The 18,677-nt window shown below is 40.5% G+C and overlaps 1 protein-coding gene across 1 annotated transcript in view; it reads right to left on the reverse strand.

Annotated features, from left to right (window-relative positions):
- Positions 1 to 4,370: 4,370 nt before the first annotated feature.
- slc1a1 (solute carrier family 1 member 1) overlaps positions 4,371 to 18,677 on the reverse strand; it is a 66,858-nt gene continuing 52,551 nt past the window's right edge. Inside the window, exons 7-12 of the mRNA XM_060846777.1 lie at positions 16,882 to 17,066; positions 15,423 to 15,530; positions 12,740 to 12,862; positions 11,616 to 11,810; positions 10,229 to 10,363; positions 4,371 to 4,617 (exon numbers count right to left, since the gene is read on the reverse strand). Of these exons, the coding sequence (XP_060702760.1) occupies positions 4,371 to 4,617; positions 10,229 to 10,363; positions 11,616 to 11,810; positions 12,740 to 12,862; positions 15,423 to 15,530; positions 16,882 to 17,066 (993 nt within the window). The remainder of the gene's footprint in view (positions 4,618 to 10,228; positions 10,364 to 11,615; positions 11,811 to 12,739; positions 12,863 to 15,422; positions 15,531 to 16,881; positions 17,067 to 18,677) is intronic.

The raw sequence follows: 18,677 nt of genomic DNA on the forward strand, positions 1-18,677 counted from the left end.
GTTAATGCCTCTGGGCAACAAAACAAAACCTGTCAATGAGAGTTGCACTGCCAGATCTGAACACGCACTCTGACAATGTTAGAACCAGGTCCAGATCAGCTATTTCCTGAGAATTAAAGGCTCTATTGTAGAATCCTAGAATCCCCACAGTGTGGAAACAGACCATTTAGCCCAACTCTCCAAAGAGCATCCTACCAAGACTCACCCCCTCCCCTACCCCTGCAACCCTTCCAACCCCACAGCTAATCCACCTAACCTACACATCCCTGGACAATATGTGATAATGAGCAGGTAAGCTGTTATTTTTGGTGATGTTGATTCAGGGATCACCACTGGCTAGGACACCCAGGACACTCTTCTTAACGATAGAGACATGGAAATTTTTAAATCCATGTGAATGAGCAAATGTCTTATTGGAAAGCAAGCACCTCTTGCAGTACAGCACTCCCTCAGTGCTGCACTAGAGTATCAGTCTTGCTGCATGTGCTTAAAGCCTGGAACACAACCTTGTGATTCAGAGGCTAGAGTGTAATTCACTGAGGCACAACTGCCATTTTTGCTTGAATAAACAAATTAAGGCTCTGTGGGATCCAATGACCTATTAGTAGTCATTGATAAATATAACAAAGAATCTGTTATCGTTTTTACATTTGTGGCACAGGTTGTTTCTCCTGGGATCGTAATAATTCCCATCCATGTCACTAGAGGTCCTTCCAGGGATTACCCCTCCCCTCAACTCAACTTGCTGATTGGCACCACATACAAACCAGTCCAATCCCCACCCTCTGAAATCACCATCAGTATTGGAGGACACACGATTCTTCAGTGGCACTTAAATGCGACCCACCTCCAGATTTGGCTCTGGTTCCAGGCCAGTATGGACCCAAAGGTGGAACCATTACTATGGCAACTTTATATCTATTTGGAGCACAAGGTAAACTTTTTGACTTATATTCTCAAAATAGAAAAAATGTGCTCCATCAAAATTATGTTGGGACAATTGCTTCAGATGTTTAAAGGCATTGCCAACAGTTTTCTGCCAGTGTCTAATTTAATACTTGCTCTGAGTGATGTTCTTTATTGGTTTGCGTTTTGAGTTTTACCAAGTCTCTTGATCCCTCTGGAAGATTTTGCACATGCATCTTATACGTGTATAAAGTTCTAGATATGTTTTTCTAATCAACCTGTCATTAAACGTCTCTGGAGCAGGTGGCACTTAGACCCAGACCTCCAGGCTCAGAAGTAAGGATGTTACCACTTTGCCATGAGAACTGTGCAGAAAGTTTCATTTTGTGTAAAGAAACATGACAGTGCCCAATATGGAAAATATGAAAATTGAAATCAAGCCAAAATGCTCCTTAACTTCAGCACTACTCACGTTTCCAACGAGAACATCAACAAATTTCAATGCTAATTAAAAGATTAGCTCTCTTGAGAAACAAGCAGATAATGACAATAAGAGAAAATGATTGAGATAAGTGAATAGGAGTCCAAAAGGATGCAAGTAATGAAAATAAAGTCAACCCAGCCAAAATACTGAAAATTCTAGAAATCGGCAACAGAAACAGAAAATGCTGAAAAAAACTCTGCAAATTGTACATAATATGTGCAGAGAAGAAAACATGAACAATATTTCAGGTGAGCAGCCTTTTTACCTCATAGCTTCCCATTATCTGGGGCTCCAAACTCTCTCCAGGTATTAGGCTATTTGCACATATTTCTTTCAATTTAATAAACTATGTATTCTCTGAAAATTGTGCTGTCTCATTCCCATCAGCGAAGATCAAGAATAACTTGGGTGATCAATTTGTTAAAGACCCTGTCTGACTCATTGGCATGGTCCTAAGTTTCCCATTTGCCCATCATTTTAATTCTCCAGACCATTCCTTCCTTGCTCGTTCTGCCTCATATACTGTTACATGACGTGGTAACAAAGTTTGAAGAATAACACCTCACTCTTCTACACCAATCATTTAGACTCAGGTCATGACCACTGCACTCACTTGTTGCAGGCAACATCTCCATGAGATACCGTTCGGATGAAATGTGAGTGAACCTGAACCATTACTTCTCTTTGTCTCTCCACAAATGCTGCCTAACATTGTAAGTACTTTCAGATTTACATAGATTGCTAGTAGATGAATCTTTGGTGCACTGCACAATTATGTTCAGTAAAATCAAGGTCAACTCCTTGACATTCAGTTGCCAGCAGTCAAACCTGGGTTGGCTTATAATGTCCAAGTTGAGATTGGGCAATCAAGATTAGATAAGATTCCCTACAGTGTGGAAACAGGCCTTTTAGCCCAATAAGTCCATACCGATCCACTAAAGAGTAACCCACCCAGATCATTCCCGTACATTCACCCCTGACTAATGCACCTAACACGACAGGCAATTTAGTATGGTCAATCTACCTAACCTGCACATCTTGGACTGTGGGAGGAACCCACGCAGTCACAGGAGAATGTGCAAACTCCACACAGACAATTGCCGGAGGCGGGAATTGAACCCGGGTCCCTGGCACTGCGAGACAGCAGTGCTAACCACTGAGCCACTCAAACGCAAAAACAAGATTCAGAAGAAGTAATATACTCAAATATAATTCCAAAAATGAATGCAGATCTCATCAGCTGAGATCATTGACAATACTAATTCAACTTCACCAAACAAGGTTTTAGCTCCTTTTTTATATTTGGAGCAACAATGTGGTAGTAACAGTAACGAACGCAGACCCTGCAATGTATGGGACATGTATATTTAGACAAATACACTGGCAATCTAAGTTTTGGAAAGTGCCAGTAAACCCATTGTATGCAGCCAATAACATTATAACTACATATAATTACCAACTAAATACCAGAATATCATCTGCCAATGTCTAGATGGAAAATTTGTGCATTCTGATTAATATGCAGCCATATACCATCCTCCATGGTCAGTGGCATTGAAAAATCATGAATATTCCAGAAATTTTTATTTATATTAGACACAACAAATGGGAGGTGAATTTCTGTGAGGTTTCCCCCAATCTGTCACCACAATGACAGTGCTTTCAACCAAACTATCTCCAAGACTGATAGTGGCAAAGTAGAAGAATTAATGAGGGAACTTATGTCAAATATTATTCCATTTTTATAACACTATCTTCAACCATATGAAAGAGGGGTAGGAATAGACCATTCGGCCCCTCATACCTGCTCCGCCATTCAATTAGATCATAGCTGATCCATCCTTCCTCACGTCCACTTTCCTGCCTTATCCCCGTAACCCCCACCACCCACCACCCCCCCCCCCCCCGCCTCTACTGATCAAGAATCTATCTCAGCCTTAAATATACACAAAGATATTACCCCCACAGCTTTCTGTAGCAAGGAGTCCAAAGGCTCATAACCTTCAGAGAAGAAATTCTGCCCATTTCGGGGACTGCCTTATACTGAGACTGTCCTCTGGTCCCAGTGTCTCCCATGAGGGGAAGCATCTTCTCAGCATTTACCCTGCTGAGCACCTTAAGAATCCAATCTGTTTCAATGCGATCACCTCCCATTCTCCTAAACTGCAGTGAGTAGCCTTCCAACCTGCTTTGTCTTTGCTCATTAGACAATCCCTCCAGACCAGAGATCATCCCAGTGAACCTTCTCAGAACCGCCTCCAGTAAAATAAAATGACCTGTCCTTTCATGAACGAATGCAGTTAGAACCAATTTGTAACTATCAATCATGAGTCACAGTGATGTCAGGGAATGTATATATCATATGGATATGAAAAAGGTTAATAATTTATTCTTGAAACTGCACAAATCAATTATATCTAGACAGGTAAAGTTTGAGGCTGGTTTCAAACAGATTTCACTGCATATGTGATATCATTATCATTATTTCATCTTACTGTTAAAGGTTGCTAATGCTGAAACATCATTTAGAACATATAAGCAACCTAGAATGATTCTAAAGTTGACTAATTGAGAGGTAAGCATAGAGTTAAGAATTGTCTGAATCACGAGATAGGATTGTCTGAATCATGAGAATATTCCACCTTGACATCTCCTATCGTTTTATAGAATGCACAGTTTTAATTTCATGGAGGAGAGATTATTCATACTAGCTTTGTATTAGTTCCACCAACAGCTACCTTGCTCTCCCATTCGGACTGGAGAGTGATCCTACCTTGTCTGCAAGCAAATGGAGGAATAATTTGCAATTGATTATCAGGGTTTCAATAGCCAGTGTCTATTATATTTTCAAAAGTTTATCTTAAGGTACTCATTACTGATGAGGAGACATTTATGAATAGATTCAAATGTACAGCTTTGTAAGGTCATCCTTATGTCTAACATATTCACAAATACTCATTTGCAACTCATCTTTACTCATTCAAAATTGCGATGTTTCTGTGACAGCTACCGAGTCTGTTTTATCTACATCAAATGCTCCATTGACATAAGTTTCCTTTATCTTCTTTATGTCCTTCTCAGATGCAGCGGTTTCCAGAGCAAATGGATTCACTATGTCAATGCTAGTTATGAGATCCATCTGCTGCAGTTCTTTACTGGACAGTTTCTCCACAATTCCAGCTCCGAAAGAGTCGCCGAGTACATTCACCATTGTCCGAAACCGATCCCTGAGGAAGCAGGCAGAAGACGTTGTGGATCAGAAACAAACGGACTGAGTATCTTTATAAAAATATCAACTCTTTCTGACCATGCAGTCTGTAAAGATGCAAGATCCTGAACTTTTCTGGACATCCATTTACATATATTTTTGAAGTAACCTACAGTAAAACAATTTGAAACATAATTTGCTCAATTCATTTTGTTATCAATTTCTCAGTTTTCAAAAAAAGCTCTGTGGAATTCAACAATCATTACAAATATGTTACAAATCCTTTCAAGCTTAGCATCACTAGACACTACAGAATGAGCATGATTATATCTTTCTGCAGCTCGATATTTAGTTAACAATGCCGTGATCCAGAGATGATAAAATCCTCCTGTAATCTGCTGCTGTAATATTTCACATGATACCATGTTACATTTACCAACCTTTTACAAAGAAACCTATCATGGTAAGATATGATTATAATCCAAAAATTGGTTTAATTTGACACTAAACCACAGATAAACAAAATACAGTTCTCTGAGCCATCAGTAATAAAATTCCAAGGAAAGTGAAAGACTGTAAACTTTACTAATGAGTGGTCAAATAGTAAACTTGAAGTTAAATAGTCTTCAACGAACTAATTTCCTGTTTTGCATGTAAACACGCCATAGATTGTGCACCTAATCTATTAATCAGTCTGAGGTAGAGAAAAATACATTCCCTTAAGACTGAAGTTTGTGGAAGGAGTTGGGGTGGTGTAAGGGTTAGCCCAATGATCTAGCGATCATAGTTAAATAAAGCTAACAAGAACTGTTGATGCTGGAAATCAGAAACAAAAGCAGAAATTGCTGGAAAAGCTCAGCATATCTGGCAGCATCTGTGGAGAGAAATCAGAGTTAACGTTTGGGGTCTGGTGACCCTCCCTCTGATTTCTCTCCACAGATGCTGCCAGACCTGCTGAGCTTTTCCAGCAATTACTGTTTTTGTTAGCAATCAAAGATACCTTCGAACAAAATGCTTCTTTGTCATCTAAAGGTCTGAATGTTGAGCCACCTGTCATAAACGAATCAATGCTTGGCCATTCAAAACATCAGGCCTGCACAAGTCTTGAGTACAGGAGTTGCAATCGTACAGGATGTTGGTTAGGTCACTTTTGGAATATCAGGTGCAATTCTGGTCCCTTTCCTATCGGAAGGATGTTGTGAAACTTGAAAGGGTTCAGAAAAGATTGACAAGCATCATGCCAGAATTGGAAGGTTTGAGCTATAGGGACAGGCTGAGTAGGCTGGGGCTGCTTTCCTTGGAGCATCGGAGACTAAGGGGTAACCTCATAGAGGTTTAAAACATCATGAGGGGCATGGATAGGGTAAATAGACAAGGTCCTTTCCCTGGGTGGGGGAGTCCAGAATTAGAGGGCTTGGGTTTAAGGGTGAGAGGGTAAAGATATAGAAGGGATCTAAGGGGCAACTTTTTCACACAGAGGGTGGTACATGTATGGAATGATCTGCCAGTTGTGGAAGGTGTCTCAACAGTACTATCAAGCAACACCTGCTCAGCAATAATCTTTTCAGTGACACCCAGTTTGGGTTCCACCAGGGCCACTCAGCTCCTGACCTCATTACAGCCTTGGCTGAAACATGGACAAAGAAGCTGAATTGCACAGAGAAGGTTAGAGTGACAGCCCTTGACATCAAGGCTGCTTTACAGAGTGTGCCATGAAGGAGCCCAAGAAAAACAATTCAAAGGCATCAGGAGGCTAACTCCCTGCTGGTTGCCATAGTTGGAGGTCAGTCAATTCTGCAGCAGCTTCTCAGGGTTGTGTCCTAGGCTCAACCATCTTCAGCTGCTTCAATGGCCCAACTTCCATCAGACGTAGGGATGTTCACCAATGTTTAGCACCACTCACAACCCCTGAGATACTGAAGCAGTTTGTGTTCAAATGCAGCAAAACCTGATCAAAATCCAGTTTGGATTGACAAGTGGCAAGTGACATTCACACGTAAAGTTTTGCCATGTGCCAGGCAATAAGCAAATCCAACAGAATAGAATCTAACCATCACCCCTTGACATTCAACGGCATCGCCATCATTCAATATCTCACTGTCCATGAAAAATAAAGTATGGCAGATGCTGGAAATTTGAAACAAACACAGAATGCTGGAGAAACTCAGCAGGTCTGGCAGTGTCTGTGGAAAAAAATAGAACTGATGTTTTGAGTCTGCAGAAGAGCAGTGCTGGAAGGTGTCATTAACTGTTTCCACACCGTAAGTGATCTAACAGTGCTATCATGCAACACCTGCTCAGCAATAACCTTTTCTGTGACACTCAGTTTGGGTTCCACCAGGGTCACTCAGCTCCTGACCTCATTACAGCCTTGGCTCAAACATGGACAAAGGTGCCGAATTGCACAGGAAGTGACAGACTTGGAACATGAACCTTCTTTCTCTCCACAGATGTTGCCAGACCTGGTGAGTTTCTCCAACATTCTCTGTATTTGTTCCCCAGTATCAACATTCCGAGGATACCATTGACGGGAAACTGAACTGGATGAGCCAGTTCAATCCCATGGCTGTAAGTGCAGGTCAGAGGTTTGGTATCCTGCAGCAGGTAATCAACTCCTCTCCACCATCTACAAGGCACAAGTCAGGAGTGTGATGGAATACTCCCCACTTGCCTGGATGGGGGCAGCTCCAACAACACTCAAGATGCTTGATACCATCCAGGACAAAGTGGCCTGCTTGATTGGCATCACATCCACAAACATTTACTCCCTTCACCAATGATAATCAGTGTGTATTGCCTACAGGATGCATTGCAGAAATTCACCGAGGCTGCTTAGACAGCACTTTGCAAACTTACAAATACTGCCACCTCAAAGGACAAGGACAGCAGCTACATGGGAACATCACCATTTGCAAACTCCCAAAACCACTTGGAAATATATTGCCGTTCCTTTATTGTCGACAGACCAAGACCTGGAACCCCCTCCCTAAACTCATTGTGGGTGTGTCTGGACCAAATAGACTCACGTGGTTGAGGAAAGCAGCCACCACCCCTTTTCTTAAGGGTAAATGCGGGTTGTCATTAAATGCTGACTCAGCCAGTAATGCCCATATCCCTTGAGTGAACAATGATAAAAGAAAGAAATAAACTGAGAGAAGCTAACAGCTGATACCAGACTGTCCAGGAACTATTCCAAACATGTAATAAACAGTAAACTCCACGAGAAGGCCACCTCAATTCCAAAAGATATTTACACAATATGAGAAGTCAAGCATCTGTTAAACAGGCCCACAGAACAGCCCTCGGGAAAGTATAATGCAAGTAGCAATCCAGAAAGAGCATAACAGGAATAGATTGATTTCTGTTAATTGCATATTAATTGAATGTAATTGCGTTCAGGTTGTGATATTAACTAGAAAAGACAATTATGTCTCTAAAAAGGAACACAGTTAAACTGTAGCTGTGGGGGTGAGAAATCTTTGTAAATAAAGGCTTATTGAGATCTGTAAAGTTTTGTTCCTGTACTATTTTTCATGAGCTGGGTTAAAATAAAACTTTTACCTAATAATACAGAAAATGAACAGAGCACTGTTAATTAATATTGTCATTCAACTGGGTGATTATTATGTTGAGAGGGTTGTGATGGCATTTTGGAAGCTGAGTAGGGGATTGAAGGCATGTTCATTTGTTGTAAGTGGGGAGGACCCCACCTATATAGTCAAATGTAATTAATATAAACTTAACAAAGTGGTGTCAAAGGCTGTATTGTATAGCTGTCTTCAAGGTTACATCATGCTGCAATGTATTATGCAGTAGTAACGAGACATTTAACTCCAGTAACTCTGTATGTGATAAAGTTAGGGTATGGACGAGCAATACCAACTTTGAGTGACACATTTGTGAAGGATATAGCAATTTATAAATAATGATGCAGAACCATTCCCAACCTTTATTTTAAGCCCATTATGTCATAAATCATACAGCACAGAAACAAATCCAACTTATCTGTGCTGACCAAGTGTCCCAAACTAAACTAGTACCATTTACCTGCGTTTGACCCATATCCCCCTAAACCTTTCTGATTCATGTGCCTGTTCAAATGACTTTTAAATGTTATACCTATACTTGCATCTACTACTTCCTCTGGCAGTTCATTCCACATACAAAGCAACATCTGTGTGAAAATGTTGCCCCTCAGTTCCCTTTTAAATCCCTCTCCTCTCACCTTAAAATTATGCCCCATAAGGTTCTCCTGATGATCAATCTATTAAAATCATGTACATTGTAAAGCTCCTCTGCTATAACATGTATTAACGAAATCTAAGGAGCAAATGTCATTCAGAAGTTATCTGTTGTCATGATTGGTTACCATGGAGCTGTCCAGAAAGGTAAAAGTTTGATTGACATACATGTTATGAAAACTTTAGGCATTTTCCAAATTGACATGTTAACAATGTGCTATATGTAGAATGAAGTGGACGACTTTCTTTTAAGATACTTGAAAAAGCTTACAAAGTATCTTGGGCATTGATTGTACACTGATCCTTAAGAAAACCAATAACCATGTAAAACTGGATGACCTGACTTTGCTGTAGTCTTCCTGTGATGTCAAAAGCAATGAATTCTCTGGCTACTGTGCGTCAGGCATTTGCAAAACACAAAAAAAACCCCAAAGAACTGCGGATGCTGTGAGTGAAAACTGAAAACAGAAACTGCTGGGAAAACTCAGCAGGTCTGGCAGCATCTATAAAGAGAAAGCAGAGTTAACATTTTAAGTCCAGGGAAGCAATGCCTGTTCTGAAGAAAGGCATAAGTGAGGACTGCAGATGCTGGAAATCAGAGTCTAGATTAGAGTGGTGTTGGAAAAGCACCACTCTAATCTTTTCTGAAGAAGGGTCATTGGACCTGAAATGTTAACTCTGTCGGATTAGAACAGCACTTCTACTTAATAATACAGAAAATGAAAAGAACACATTTATTTGATACTATTGTTCAAATGGGTGATTATTATGTTGAGAGGTTTGAGATGGCATTTTCGAAGCTGGGTAAGGGATTGACGGCATACTCATTTGTTGTAAGTGGGGAGGACCCCACCTCCATCCAGAGATGCTGCCAGACCTCCTGAGTTTTCCCAGATATTTCTGTTTTTATTTTTACAAAACACATGTCTATTCTGCAGCCTGATTGATATTTGGGAGTGCCCCACATTGTAACACTGAGCTCCTTTAATTTCATATCGATTCTGATCCACAGACTTCCTGCCACCGTAAATGATACGGTTTTTGACCTGCCATTCTGGAACAACTTATTACATCAAAGAAAAAACATATGACTAGTACTGTGAATAACATCTTGAACACTAAATATAATTTTCTTTAACTGAATACATTCCATTACAGATCAGTTGTTAATTTTAAATCTAAGATTTGTTTTTTTGTAAGGCAAGGGTGCTAAGGGTTATGGGCCAAAGGCAGGTGTATGGAGTTGGACCATAGATCAGCCCTGATCACACTGAATGACAGAGCAGGCTCAAGGGGCTGAGTGACCTTCTCCTGTTCCTATGTTTCAGAGTAATATTGTTTCCTAAAAGAAAGATACTTTCTTTTAAAAAAAACTTCACGCAGACTTACAGTAGCCAATCCACGGCCATGATCAGAGTGATGTCATTAGCAGGCAATCCAACTGCGGTAAGAACAATTACCATGGTGACCAACCCAGCTTGAGGAACTCCCGCTGCTCCAATGCTGGCTGCTGTGGCTGTAATGCTGGACAATTGAGAAACACTGATCAGACCCCACACCGTTTGCTGCTTTACCTATCATGAAAACTATAACACTCTTGTGTCAGTGCTATTGTCCCTAACTCTGGACCAGGAGGCCTGGGTACAAGTCCCATCTGCTCCAGAGGTGTACAATCTTTGAACGGGTTAGCTAGGAAAATATCTACATTTGAATGGATGAAATCAGTGCCAAATTAGGTACCCAAAGAGATGGAAAAAAAAAGCAAAATTAGTTTAAAAGAGGGAGGGGAAAAGCAGTGAAATCTTGTCCACTGACAGTACTCCCACTTCATAGGGCTCAGTGGGTAAATGCCCAGACTGGGATGGCACTGAGCACTACAAATCAGTTCACTCCTAGTTTCAAACAGCAGGAACAGAGATGTGAAACAAAAGAACTGTGGATTCTGGAAATCCAAAACAAAAAACAGTAACTAATGGGGACTGAAAGCAGATGCTGCCAGTCCTCCTGAATTTTTACAAAGATATGGAGGCAATAATTAGCCCGTGTTCTTGGAACAATAAAGAGAATTCTAATGTTATTAGTTATCCAGGAACTGAAGTAGGATTTGAAACCTTTAATGTTTTCTGGGTAAGTATTAAGTTTAAGTGAATCAGAACCATCAAATCTCCAACTCTTTTAACTTTCTGGACAGAGGTCAGAGTAGCCCCATGGGATTAACCCCAGCCCTTAATTCTGAGTCCCTTACTTCTTTCCACCCAACCCAGGAATCCCGAGCGCAATTTCACCCACTGTTTCCTTGATACTCCACAATGCCAGAACAATGGCAGTGCACTTCTGGCAAGAATCACAGCCTCCACAGTGTTAGCTGACAGTCTGCAACTGTGTGTGGAGTTTTCATTAGGGAAGGACTTACACCTCTAGGGTCATGATTCCAGGGGAAGGCTTCCACCAACAAACCCTGACCTTGTGGGGCTTTTGGTGGGTCTTCCTCAAAACAGTCAACACAGGTCACTTGATAACTTTCCAGTGGGTAGATGGGACAATCCTTCTCCACCCAAAGACTCAGCCAATTCTCTCTTTGATTCTGAGTCTCCTTGTGGTTTACAGGTATGTTTAGGACATTGCAACTTGACCACAATGTCTTTGCGTATTTTACATGGAATATAACTATGGAGGGAAATGGTTTAATTCGAATGATTTATTAAATTTGATAGCACCAGCACATTTTAAAAGAACCAATATCCTTACATGTTGAAACCTGAGCTGGAGGTCTCACCTGATGGTGACTATCTGTCCTGCATCCAATGGATAGTCATTAAGCTGAGCAATAAATATTGCAGCAACTGCTTCATATAGAGCTGTTCCATCCATGTTTATTGTGGCACCCACCGGCAACACAAATCTGGTGATCCTTTTGTCAACCTTGTTTTTGTCCTCAGCACATCGGAACGTGACTGGCAGAGTTGCGGAACTGCATGGAGGAATGCATGTTACTACCACAGCAATGCTCTTTTCACTTTTGTTTTTAACTTCTTAGCATTTTCACATCTTCGTCTAATTGCTCTATTCTGATGCTACAACTCTAACCATCCCCGAGCTACGTCCAACATCTCTCTCGTTTTATCCCTCCCCTCTTTCTTAACAATCCATTTTTTTGTCACATGCACAAAAAGTATTCTAGAACATTCTGGTCCATTACATCACTCATTCCAAGGCATATTGGGCTAATGTTTGCCTTGTTTGATTTATTTAAGTGAAATAATCATTTCTGAAACATCATAGTAAAATTATGAGGATGACTTCGGAAAAAAATATCACAATTGCTTGCGCAAAAGATTCACTATCTCACTCTCACTCACTCACCATATTAGCTCCTTTTAAAGATGAAGCTATCCACTGGCAATTGACCCAAGTGATCATTCCAACGCCTGGGAAGATATAGTGAGTGTATAGACAAGGGGCATTAACACCCCTATGCAATAGCAAGAAACTGTTACCAAACCTTGCCTGTCATTACCCAACCTGCAGTTTCCAATGGGATCACAGCATAGCAAGCAGAAACCAAGGCTAACTAATGTCCTTCCTGGTCTAGAGATGCTTAAGACATTTACTCCTATTGTTGAGTGCTGAATCAGCATATGGGAATTAAACACGCTGTCTACGTAGTCAGTTCTATTCAGTAACAGATCATGAATTGCATTCAATGAGCAAATCTGCAGGGACTCAGTATTTTTGATTTGAGTCGGACATTAACCATTAGAATCTTAATTAAATCCTGCAGAATAAATGATTAATCAAATTAACATTTTTCTTTCTGTGCTGTCAGTATAAATTCTTCTCCGAATAAGGTCCAGGTTGTTTACTGGATTGTACAACAGTCACTAACACCTATCCCATTACCTGGATGAAATCATGACAGAAGTCAACAATGCCTCAGCCATTCCTCCAATGAACATAAAGGGATTTTTCTTAACCACAATGAAATAGATCACAGGGAGAATAATTCCACCATGGATGGCTAATCTGCCAAAGGAAATTGCAACAAAATTTAAAATGAATTGGATTTTAAGTAATATCGCCTTCAATAAAGGCTTGTAAAATCCTACATAAAACCATCCTACACAATTTAAGCCAAATACTATTTGAAAACTCATTGTGATTGTACAATGATTACACTATGATTTTGTACTTTTGAAGATGTGTAATATTGTAATCATCATTTCTTGTTTTTCTATTTTTTCCAAAGAATTTGTACTTAAGAATCCGTATCGAGGCAACTTTGTACCAAAGATGGCACTGTAAGTGGTGACTTTTAAACTTTTCATGTGAACAGTAAAGCTAGTTCATTCAACTCAATTCAATTGAGACCTTCAAAGAGTTAATATTTCTCTCTCTTTTTTTTTTCTTTTATTCAAGAGAGCAGTTAAGAGTCAACTCTGCACTCACATATAGGCCAGACCAGGTAAGGATGGCAGATTTCCTTCCCTGAAAGTCAGTGGTGAACCAGATAGGTTTTTATAATGATCGATGGTGGTTATAACTATACAGTTTTAAATTTCATATTTCACTAATTGCCATAGTCCTGTAGCTAATTGCCTGTTGTTCTCGATTCTAGTCCAGAGACATTACCACTGCACCATTATTTCCTGTACGTTCCTGCTCAAAACAATATCATGGTTTTCAGAAGATCCATTGATACATATGTAGCATCCACTGGTAAATCACTGAGCTAAGATGAAGAGTCTTAGATATATCCTGTGTAGCGTCTTGAGATATATCTTCTATTAAAGATACCATATAAATTAAAGGATTAGATTAGATTCCCTACAGCGTGGAAACAGGCCATTTGGCCCAACAAGTCCACACCGACCCTCCGACGAGTAACCCACCCAGACCCATTTCCCTCTGACTAATACTATGGACAATTTAGCATGGCCTAATTCACCTAATCTGTACATCTTTGGACTGTAGGAGGAAACCGGAGCACCTAGAGGAAACCCACATAGACACAGGGAGAATGTGCAAACTCCACACAGACAGTTGCCCAAGGCTGGAACCAAGCCCGAGTCCCTGTTGCTGTGAGGCAGCAATGTTAACCACTGAGCCACCATGCTGCCCCTAAAGCTACTGTAAATTTTCTCTAAATAATTATTAGGGTATTTACTCAGCAAGGCAAAGGTTAATATGAATTAGAAGGACAACTTTCAATGTTTCACCTGTGTGCTCCTGGAACCATACACTTCTACAAATGCAGACATAATTTATATTACAATAAAACTCAATCTGTATCCCAAACGAGCATGCTTATGAATTACAGTGATTATCTGGCAAATACACTCACATCATTTCATGATTTTACAGACAGGGTACAAAGCCAATATGAATTAATGATGCACTTGAAGACATTTTTGATCTCTGGGTTATTGGCTAGTGCAATGTGAATAAAAACTGCTTGTGCTTTGTTAATATAAAGTCCTCAACATCAATCTTCCTGTCCATGTGCCATATATTTAACAATGGCCTTGGAGATCATGGATGTCATCATAACCATTCAACCATGCCAGGTTTAACCCTGCATCATCACTGAACTATTCTGACCCAGATATTCTGAAGGCCAGATATTTGTTGGAGCATTGAGGAACTGAGTTATGCATGCAGAATTCCCAGCACATGATTTTGTGGGAATTGTCCTACTTCCAGAACCTTGCTCAAAGTCTAGGATAAAGGATTCCGACAAACTTTCATGGTTAACCAGGAAAACTTAGAGGATTAAAACTTTACTCTAAGTCCTGGATAACAACAGAACAGAAGGTTTGACCCACTACTAACCACACCCAGCATCTCCACATACAACTCCTACAATCTCTGACAACTCTCCAGGCCTGGCCACTAGACCTGACCCTGCAAGATTCACCTCCCACTGCCAGCCCTCCTAAAACATGACCTGACCTTGCCAGATCTGAAATCTACAAACCCTACCCTGCCCATAATGGACTCGATACCTATCCCCCACCAACACAAACCATCTCACATATTACAATTTTACACTCCTCACTGGCTGCCAGAGAGCCTATGAAACCATTTACAAATGATTTAAATCCTGAAGTAGAGCAGCATGCTATAAAACGGGGGCACGTCTTGCTTTGCAATGCTACTCCTGCACAGGGTGGATGTCGACAGGTTTTCCCCCAGTGGACACACATGTGGCATACCTGACTAGGAAATTCAACTCTTCGAGGAGAAAGTGAGGTCTGCAGATGCTGGAGATTAGAGCTGAAAATGTGTTGCTGGAAACCTGCTGCGCTTTTCCAGCAACACATTTTCAGCTTGGAAATTCAACTGGAAACAAACTGATGAAAGATAAGTGGGTAATTTTATAGAGAATTACTGTTGGATGAATCTTCTCCAACATTTCTGGGCCTGTTCTCTTTGATAACTCCATAAAGAAACATTAGTCTGTATATTTTCTATTGAAATAACTCAATCCGGACACTGTACATTTAAAGACAAATGCTTTTGTAAACTTTCAAAATTTGCTTCAGTAATTCCCACTTAAGCAATTTAAAGGCTTTGTGATACATACCCAGTCAGCACTGTTGCCATATAAAGCCCAAGTCTACGGAAAATTTCCCAGTCATCCACTCGCATTACTTTCGCAGCAATAAGAAATAATATACCTATTGGCATATACCTAAAAAGAAATCATTGACAAGCGATCAAATTAGGAAATATCATTTCAATTGAAAATATGTTTATTTCTAACCCACTGTTTAGAAATGATAGTTAATTTAATTTTATTTGCAGCTCAAGCACTAAAATAGCAAAGTTTGCTTTTTCAGAGTAAATCTCGGCATTTTAATTTGTGAAGTTTAAATAGTTTAGCCATTTTTTTTCACTTTCACCAAACTGCAATGGCAGGAGTCATCCAAAATACAATTGACATAAGATTTTTGTTTTTGTGGAATGCTACTACTGGAATCTGATTACAGGGACTAACACTTTTCAAAAACAAAAACAGAAACCGCTGGAAAAGTTCAGCAGCTCTGGCATCATCTGTGAAGAAAAATTAGAGTTAACATTTTGGGTTCAGGGACCATTCCTCAGAACTGATGGTAGCTACAAAAGTATTCCTGATGAAGGGCTTATGCCCGAAACATCGAATTTCCTATTCCTTGGATGCTGCCTAACCTGCTGTGCTTTAACCAGCAACACATTTTCAGCTAGCTACAAAAGTATTGTTTTTATGCAGAAGATAAGGTGGGGACTTGGGTAAGGAGTAAACAGCAGGTGGAGATGGAGCCCAAAGAGAGAGAAAGGCATAGATAATGGTCAGCCCAGGAAAATGAATAGGCCACTAGTGCAGACTAGTAGTGGCTAACAATGGGTTGTGTATAATAGTGGACCATGTGATAACAATTCCTGATGAAGTGCTTATGCTTAAAACGTCGATTCCCCTGCTCCTCGGATGCTGCCCGACCTGCTGTGCTTTTTCAGCACCACACTCTCGATTCTGATCTCCACCATCTGCTGACCTCACTTCCTCCATGTGACAACGAGGCTTGGTGCATGGGGGTTGGGGTAAGGACATGGAAAAGATGCCTCAAAACCTAAAATTGTTGAACTCGTTATTGAGTCCAGAAGACTGCAGAGGTCCCAAGTGGAAAATGAGGTGCATTGAGCTTTGCTGAAGCTCTGTAGCAGGCCTTATACAGTGAGACAGGCCAGGGAACAAGGTGGTGTATTGAACTTCTCATTTTTCTGTGTCTCCTTAGACAATGAAAACAGTGATTAACAGAGAAATGTGGATCATTGTTAACAAAAAGAGTTATGATCCCTTCCTCTCTTAGGACAGTCTTTCTTGGTGGGTATATTTCTTGCATGAAGTGATCGAAGGCATCAGAGAGTTGTTTGCTGTTTATGGATCTTGTAATGGACAAGGATGAAAACCAATCATTGGTTGCGGCAATGGTTCCAATAATTAGCACAGGAAGGATAGTGTTGAAAAAAGGTAGAAATTAATTTTAACGCAACATTCTACTTACCACATAATAATCTGTACAATTTTCATGGTGGCTTCATTCAATGCATCAAAGAAATCTAGCAGAATTTTGCCTTTTTCGCCCATCTGTCCAATGACAATCCCAAATACTAGGCAGAAGACAATGAGGCCCAGTACATTTAGTCCATCAGAGTATGCTCCAATCACTTTGTAGTCACTGCTCTTAGTCTATGAGGAGTTTTGAACAGATTAAAAATAAGAATTTTAACCTATTTGTTAATTGAATACATTGACGACTTCTTTTCAAGGAATTGCTACATTTTCTGCACTCAACAACTGAAGCTCTCAAATGCAATGCAATATGAATTTTTTTTAAAATCATGTGCACAAAACCCAAGGACAGACTCTTCCAGGTTAAAGTTTCATTATAACATCAATGTTTGCAGGGATCACATCCAAATTTTCAAGATTCAATTAAAACAAAAAATTTCTTTGCTTGTTAATGGGTTAACTATTGAATAACCTCTAGGGAGGTTAAATCCTGGGACTGAACACTTCCTCCTCCTCACCCCAAACAAATATCATCTTTGATGGCTGTAGGGCACACTGTAGGGTATCAATTATGGGACCCTCTTGCTCCATATGACTCTGTAACTATTGTGTAAGCAAGGTAACCCTCCAGGAAACTAACCTCTTTACTTGTTTCAAAAATCTCATCATTCCTTACCAAAGGCAGATTGGAGAGAAAGTGACATGAATATCTCTGCGTTGCCACAAGACAGCTTTACACACATAGCATTGTGGGAAAGCCATGAATGGAAAGATTATAGGGATAGAATGTGTGTCGGGTGCAGCAAGATTGACTGATTGAAATCTGAAAATTATCTATGCTGTCAAAATTCTTTGCATGGAGTGGACTATGTGGAAGGGTAAGAAACTGAAAAATGTTGCGCTATCCTGCAGTCACAATAGGATGCAGAATGCTGCAAGGCCAAACCTTGTTATTGTGTATTATATTCATGTTTCTGTCTTTCATAGGCCACCTCAAAATCAATGGGTCTTCCTCCTGCCAGTTCTTATCTTTAAAAAGGTAAATATGTCCACTTGTTTAAAGGATATGGATATTTCTTTTCCAGCTTGTTCAAATACCTTTTTAACTGAAAGAGAATTAGCTTTGTGTTTGATTTTTAATTATGGAAGAGGTGAAAGCAATTCACTTCCAAGGCCTCAATGTGTTTTCAATTGACTTACCAGAAGCTGTGAGCCTTGTTGTTGGATAGCTAGTAGTAGATAATGTTTGTCCCTGGGTATACTTGAGGGAAAGACTTCAAGTTTAAGGCAACCTTCTCTAAGATGACGACTGATGCTATCCTGCCCTCAGTCAATAGAGGGCCCAAACTGACTCCTTATGCTTCAATCTCCATAGGCAATTTCCAGATTTCTGCTTTCCACCATTCAATACTGCAATTGATGCATCATACTCACCCAGCACAGATTTGCAAAGGTCTGGGTGCTCATAATGCATGTATGTAACCTTATTTAACTGAGTTCAGCAGAGAGGGTACAGCCAGCGGCCCGGAGCAGAGCAGGGATGGTGACAAGTGGGCCTGGGGACAGGGGGAGGAGGGTACTGCCAGTGACCTGGAGCAGAGCAGAGCAGAGACAGTGGTGAGCAGGCATGGGAGCAGGGAGAAGGGGATACAGGGATGGCAGCGAGTGAGTCTAGGGGGAGGGAGATGGGGATACAGGGATACAGGGATGGCAGTGAGTGAGTCTAGGGGGAGGGAGATGGGGATACAGGGATACAGGGATACAGGGATGGCAGTGAGTGAGTCTAGG

The sequence above is a fragment of the Hemiscyllium ocellatum genome, chromosome 2 (genome assembly GCF_020745735.1).
Source record: "Hemiscyllium ocellatum isolate sHemOce1 chromosome 2, sHemOce1.pat.X.cur, whole genome shotgun sequence".
Taxonomy (NCBI): domain Eukaryota; kingdom Metazoa; phylum Chordata; class Chondrichthyes; order Orectolobiformes; family Hemiscylliidae; genus Hemiscyllium; species Hemiscyllium ocellatum.